Source organism: Octodon degus, unplaced genomic scaffold (assembly GCF_000260255.1).
Source record: "Octodon degus isolate 3935 unplaced genomic scaffold, OctDeg1.0 scaffold00239, whole genome shotgun sequence".
Taxonomy (NCBI): Eukaryota; Metazoa; Chordata; class Mammalia; order Rodentia; family Octodontidae; genus Octodon; species Octodon degus.
In genome coordinates this window covers 3015664-3021891 of record NW_004524815.1, presented here as the reverse complement: position 1 = coordinate 3021891, position 6228 = coordinate 3015664, and the positions used below count along the sequence as shown (strand labels likewise).

Sequence of the window (6228 nt, the reverse complement as noted above, 5' to 3'; positions counted from 1 at the left end):
CCTTATTCTTGAAGGGTCCAGCAGGGATCTCGGGCTCTGTTCTTGTGACTGCTCCAGCCCAAAGTGGGGCACTGATCCTGTCTCACCAGGGCACCAAACACTTCCCTCTGACTGATTTAAGGAGACAAAGCAAGATAAATTGCGTTTGATGAGCTATCGTCCTTTGACAGTTAGAAAGAGGACAAGGACCTCAGTTATCAATTGACAATTAAGGCTTCAGGTTAGAGCAGGACTGATTTCTTCATGGGTTTATAGAAATGGTTGGCCTACATTATCAACTGTTTTAGTTTTTCTGAAGCTGACCACTTTGTGATTTTTTTTTTTCTTTTCTTTTTTTGTGGAACTGGGGATTGAACTTGCCATGCAACTGCTTATTCTACTACGGTATCTCCCCAACACCAACTGACCACTTTGGAAGTCAGAAAACCATCATGCTTGCTCTGACAGCAACCACAGAGGCAAGTGCTCATGGGTCCTCGCTACTCTTGACTCAACATTTCTACTTCCTGCTGATGCGCACACACTTGTTCATACCACTCTTTGTAATTGTGCTTAATGTGAGAGAGGATGGACCGCATGGCAGAGCCAAACTCAATGAGACGGTGCTGATCAAAGAAGCCAGCAGTATGCATGGCCACCAAAGAGCCGTTGGAATCAAACACTGGTGAGCCAGAAAAACCTTGATAAAAAGAGGTGTCACAGGTACCAACATCAGGGTTGTGAAGATCCTCCTGGAAACTGTTTTGAGAGTACATGTGGACGAAGCTAGGCCCGCAGTCAGGCTCAGGCACGGATCCTTCCTCATTTCTCTGACCTGCCTCACCTCGTGCACTCTGAGGAATTACAACACAGCGGTCAGTGCACTTACTTTCTCCTTCAGGATGGCCAACGATATAAACCAACCCATTAGGTGGTGGAGGGGCGGTTCCGTTGTAGAGCCCTGGAGGTGCTTCTCCCCCATTTTCCTTCAGTTTCAGAACAGCGTAGTCGAGGGTTGTATCACTTATCTCAAACCAAGGTTCAAAGTCAAAGCGGTCGTGGTCTTTTGTTTCAAACTCTTCATAACTGAATGTCACCCACGCACAGCGGCCAATGACATCTGCCCACCAACGTGGCTCTACTCCAGGCCCCACCATGTCCCTGATCACGTGCTGGCAAGTGAAAACGAATGACTGTGCGAAGACAAAGCAGGTAGCGCTGCCCACGTTTCCATTATTGTCCCAGCGTAAGTGTCCCACAGACTCGCTGACGCGTGAGAGGAGCTTGTGTGTTTTAATTAGGAAGGAACTGTTTGTCTGTTTCCTGAAGTTTGTTCTGTGCAGTGTCACTAGTGCAGATTTGCTTTTCTTTGTTGTTTTCATTTCTTCCTCGAGGTTTTCTCTGAAATTTTCCCTTTCTCTTTTCAAACTGGGATACTCTTCCACAATGTATTCTTTCAACACACGGAGACTGCTTTTCTCTGATTCAGAATTCCAGGTGGCTGAGGGTGTGGCTGCCACGCTCACGCCGCTCCTGTTTTCAACTTCAACCTGGAAGAGCTTTCCCTCGAGCTGGTCCACCAGCTGGGTGCTTTCTATGATGGAGTCCAGGTTGTAGACGAGCCTCCAGGAGCTGTTCTCCAGGAGAGGAAGGAACCTGCCGTCCCTGCACACAGCGTCCTTGATGGTTTCTCCTTTGAAACCAAAGACACAGAGCATGTTTCCTTCTTTGTGAAGTTCCCTGCACTTAATAATCACTTCTCTTGTCTTCCCTATTGCGTGAATATAAAATTTGACACAGTCAGTGGACATCCTGTCCTGCTGGCTAAGCACTTGATTTTCCTGTCCACTTACATGGTTGGAGAAAGTAATTTTCACAGTGCTCTCCTTAGGAAGACAACTGAGGGGCATCCTGGGGTTTAGGAAGCCTTCAACTCCCTGCGTGCCACACACCAGCATCTCCTTGCCTGCCTGAGACTTCGCCTCTTCTCTGACAGCTTTGAGGGTGCTGAGCACCTCCTTTAAGCTGACCTGATCACTGTGATGGAGCACAGGCTTCATGTTTTCATTTTTTCTGTGGTTCACATCCAAGATAACATTAATGAGCTTATTTTGATGCATGCTCTGGCCTTCTCTAATTTTCTTAGGAAAATGGCATTCTTGATCCTGAGTATTAGTTATATCCTTTTGCCTTTTCTTTGATTCCGTCTTCTTTTGAGAACTATTGGTAGCATTCTGTGGTGCTTTTCCGACCTAAAAATGAGCATCACATGTTTTCAAATGGTGAACACAAACATAGTCTTCCTTTTTTCTTTTTAACTAGAAACTTCTAAAGATAATATGGGAAAGCTAGCACCAAATCCAAGACAGGAAGATAGATAGAGTTTAATTTGTGATTCAAAATATAAGCTGAGTTTCCTGTCACATCAGTCAAATAAATGCTACACAGTGCTGAATTTTTCTGACAAACATTAGGGAAGAAACACCTTTTCTCCCTGATGCTTGAAACCCTACAAACTTGGGCCAGGGAGAAGGCTCAGTGGAATAAGTGCTTCCTTGGCATGTGCAAGGTCCTGTGGTCCTGTCTACTATTTGCAGCTACACAATGTTTGTATTTGCCAAACATGCTGACACACTGCACTGAAATTTTTCTTCTTAGAACATCAAACTCAGTAAGAATAGGCTACCCTCGCTCATTGTCAGGCCTTAGATATTAGACAAAACTATCATTATTTGACTAGTTGGTCAGAAAGTGGTAACTGTCCCCAAGAGTGAACCCCTTGATTCACCAGTCACCCACTGTGCAGAAGCCTGAGCCTCCCCTGCTTCGTCACTTCACCCCTCGGCCTTCCTTCCCCAGGCAGTGAGAGCACACACAGCCCCCACTGGAGAAGCCGAGTGAGGCACAGCAATGACTTCTCCAGCGACTTTTTGAAGATCACACAATAACCAACAAATAAAGTAAATGTCAATCCTCCTGTACTTAGCCTAAAATTTTTCCATTAGACCCTACATTTTTTTTCTTCAATTTTGCATTTAAGGCACCAATTTTTATCAGATTTTTGTCTTGTGGGTCAGGGTGGGGGAGGAGGAAGACCTGAATAATGACACTTAATATCAAAAAATATAATGAGTGATTAAGCCCCTCCCAGTCCCAGGGCTGCAGTGCACCCTTCCCGGATGCACACTGCCCGTGGCCAGAGCGCCAGCAGGCCTGAGCCTGGGAGCTGCCCTTGGCATTTGCCTGAAAGGAGAATCTCAAGGCCAGGGCTGCTTGTGAGATCAGCCCTGACATCGCTGTGTGGCAGAGGTCAGCCCCTGACGGTCACCTTCGAGGCCGAGTTTTTCTTTTTTTGTAATAATACTAATACTCTGGGTTTGATCCTCAGCATACACTGTAGGCCCCGCCTCTGGGACGCAGTGAGACTGAGATTGAATTTGGGCATGGTGGCATGTGTGTCTGTAATCCCAGCGCTTAGAAGGCTGAAAAAAGGAGGATCACTATGAGTCTGATCTGTGTACTGAGACCCTGTAGATCCTGCACTAAATACATAAAAATGTAAGATTAAAATAAATAATATTCGCATTCAGGATTAATAAATGTGCTCTCGCCCCACGTGCACACTCGCAAGGCTTCTTTCAGCCCATGCTGGCTGCCCATGCATCCCTGTCTGCACACCTAGGGACACTGCAGTGGACTCCCACTGCTGGGTGGAGTCCTGGGGAAAGGCAGGGAAAGAGGGGACCTGGAGGCAGCTGCTGGCTCACAGTCATGGAGCGGCAGGCCCGAGACGAGCAGGCCAAGGCCTGTCTTGGATGTTCTAGACACTCAGATGTTCTAGAACCAGAAGGAAGGAAGACAGGTTAAAAGCACTGATGATGCCCTGTCAGGTGCCAGTCATTTCTCAGCCTCCTTCCTGGTCTATTAAGGATCATTTTAGCCTCAGGAAAGGACTCGATGGTCTGGTGCTGCGGTGGAGCCCTGAGGTTGGACGCTGCGGTGGTCACACCCCTGAGCCTCAAGCCCACGTCTCCCCTCCAGCGTCGGAGCCCTGGCTGCACCGCCCCGTGCTCTTCATCAGCAAGGTGGTGGTACGACCTGTGTGCCTGCCTAACGCGCTGACGGTTAGAATAAGTGAGTACACAGGAGTGCTTCATACACCACGAAGTAATTCAAACCTGGGTTACTATGACCCAGTGTAACTGCCGTCCTTGGAATGCTGTTTCCGTGCTGTGAAATGTACTTTCTGGTTTTTTATTGCAGTTAACTCTAATAAATTTTATTTTTGTTGTTCTTCAAGATGTATGCAATAGTTTTTATTAAAACCTTCTTTTGGTCTGACCCCTATTATTTTTTTAAATCACAGCTCCCTTCTCTGCTGCCACCGACCAACCCAGAAAGAAGAAAAGGGACAAGAAAGACAGTAACTTCTGTAATCCCCCCCCACACACAAGGTAAAGTCTGGGCAACAACACAAAGTGAGGGCAGAAGGAAGGCCAAGCCTACCCTCAGGACATCCTGAAAACACTATGGATTTACCTGAGGCAAGACGTCCTCTCTTTTCAAATTGTTCTCCTGGTTAAGTTCCTGGGACCTGCACTTCTGACAGCTCATGGTGGCTGAGGTGAAGCAGATGGCTCGGCTGAAACTCTAAGGGCAAAAAGGTTCAAGTGAGAGCAGGATCTTCACAGCTGTCACTGATGCCTCAAAGGAACAGATGACCCAGGGACCCAGCCCTCTTCTGTCCCCTGCACTCTGACCTTGCTGTCCCCAGAGATGGGCTGTAGCCAGCAGACAGTTTACCTGGCAAGGCACTGACTCCAACAGTACAACCTCTTGTGCAGAGCACTCTTATGTTGGGTCGAGCACGACACACTGTGACATTCTTTCTGATTGTGCATGCTCACACCTCCTGTGCTTGCAGCTCACATCTGGGCTGTGGTCCTCCACCCAGGGTAGTGCACACAAGAGAGGCCATCGCCACATCCAGGATGCAGGGGACAGGGAGGCTTGAAATGTTGGTTAAAAATACTCAACAGGGTTTTTGCTGAAGAATTTTAAAGCGTGTGGAGACCACAGAGTTATAGAAAATAAATTTGACCCGTAGACTTAAAACTCACGTGCTTTCTTCTATAGGAGGAAGCTAAAGCAGAAGTACATCCCAGAACAAAAGGAAAGATGCATATGCAACAGGAAGCCTGGGGGTAGATCCTTGGACAGTGGAAAAGGGTTAGGGGGATGGGAAAGCGAAAGAGAGGAAGAAAGAATGAAGAAGTATGACATACCGGAAACACCTTGCCACCAGGCTAGCAGTTCCACAGATGCACACTTAGTCAAGTCGTGATTTTGAGGAAGTTAGGCCCAAAAAAGTGTGCGACCCCAATGCTACACTGTAGTCTCCACTTCGGACACTGATGGCAGAGAGATTACAGTGAAGCAGGGATCCTTAGGTTGCCTCTTCCCACATTTCTCAGCACTGTGTCAGTGTTGCAGGCAGCTGAGTTAGATAAAAACATTTTAGGCAGTTAGGCAGGGCCAGGCCCTCAAAAGAGATAACACAAAAATCCAGATATTTTGCAACTATGAGAGGGATGGATGGATGCTCCTGCTGTGGGCCAGACCTAAAGACCAAAGATCAAACAAATACCGACCTCCCTAAAGATTGGCATCCGAGATTGATCATCACCCTGAGGGAGAGGGAATATTCCTTAATCCGAGTACTACTGGATGGCTACCTAATAAAGTCCTGTTCTACATTCATGTCCGCTTGCAATGAGACTTGCTTCCCCATTTGGTCCTGCACTTAAAGGATTTTACCTGAGCAATGGTGCTTGTAATTCCATTGGTTGAACATAGTTTTGTCCCACCCCACATCCACCTAAGCAAGTTCCCCTGTTCTCTACCAATTTAGATCCGCCTCACCGCACGGTTTTACTCTATAAAAGTCCCTGGAAGAGACAGCTTCCGGGACCTAACTGCTCGGGCCCCCCCTCCTGTCCCTCTCTTGGACAGGAGCTTTCTTTCCCTCAATAAATATATTCTGCTCATAACCTCCGTTTGTTCCTCAAATTCATTCTTCGGTTTTAGAGAACACGAACTCGTCCAGGTCCGGTCGAGAGATGGTTTCTCCCTATGTCGTTTAGAGTTCCCTGTATCCTTTGGAGGTCACCCACCCCAGATGAGTTTTTCTCCCTGTGTCACCAGGACGAAGGGCTCAGGGGAGGGGAGGGCGTGCAGTCTTCCTGCCTT

At 47.4% G+C, this 6228-nt stretch overlaps 1 protein-coding gene across 1 annotated transcript; it reads right to left on the bottom strand.

Annotated features, from left to right (window-relative positions):
- Positions 1–331: 331 nt before the first annotated feature.
- LOC101575421 (protein FAM111A-like) lies at positions 332–4891 on the bottom strand. The gene is made up of 2 exons (XM_023706073.1): positions 4519–4891; positions 332–2231 (listed from the first exon to the last, which is right to left on the bottom strand). The coding sequence occupies exons 1-2, from the start codon at positions 4591–4593 to the stop codon at positions 480–482; spliced, it is 1827 nt and encodes a 608-aa protein (XP_023561841.1). The 5' UTR covers positions 4594–4891; the 3' UTR covers positions 332–479.
- Between the last annotated feature and the right edge of the window lie 1337 nt (positions 4892–6228).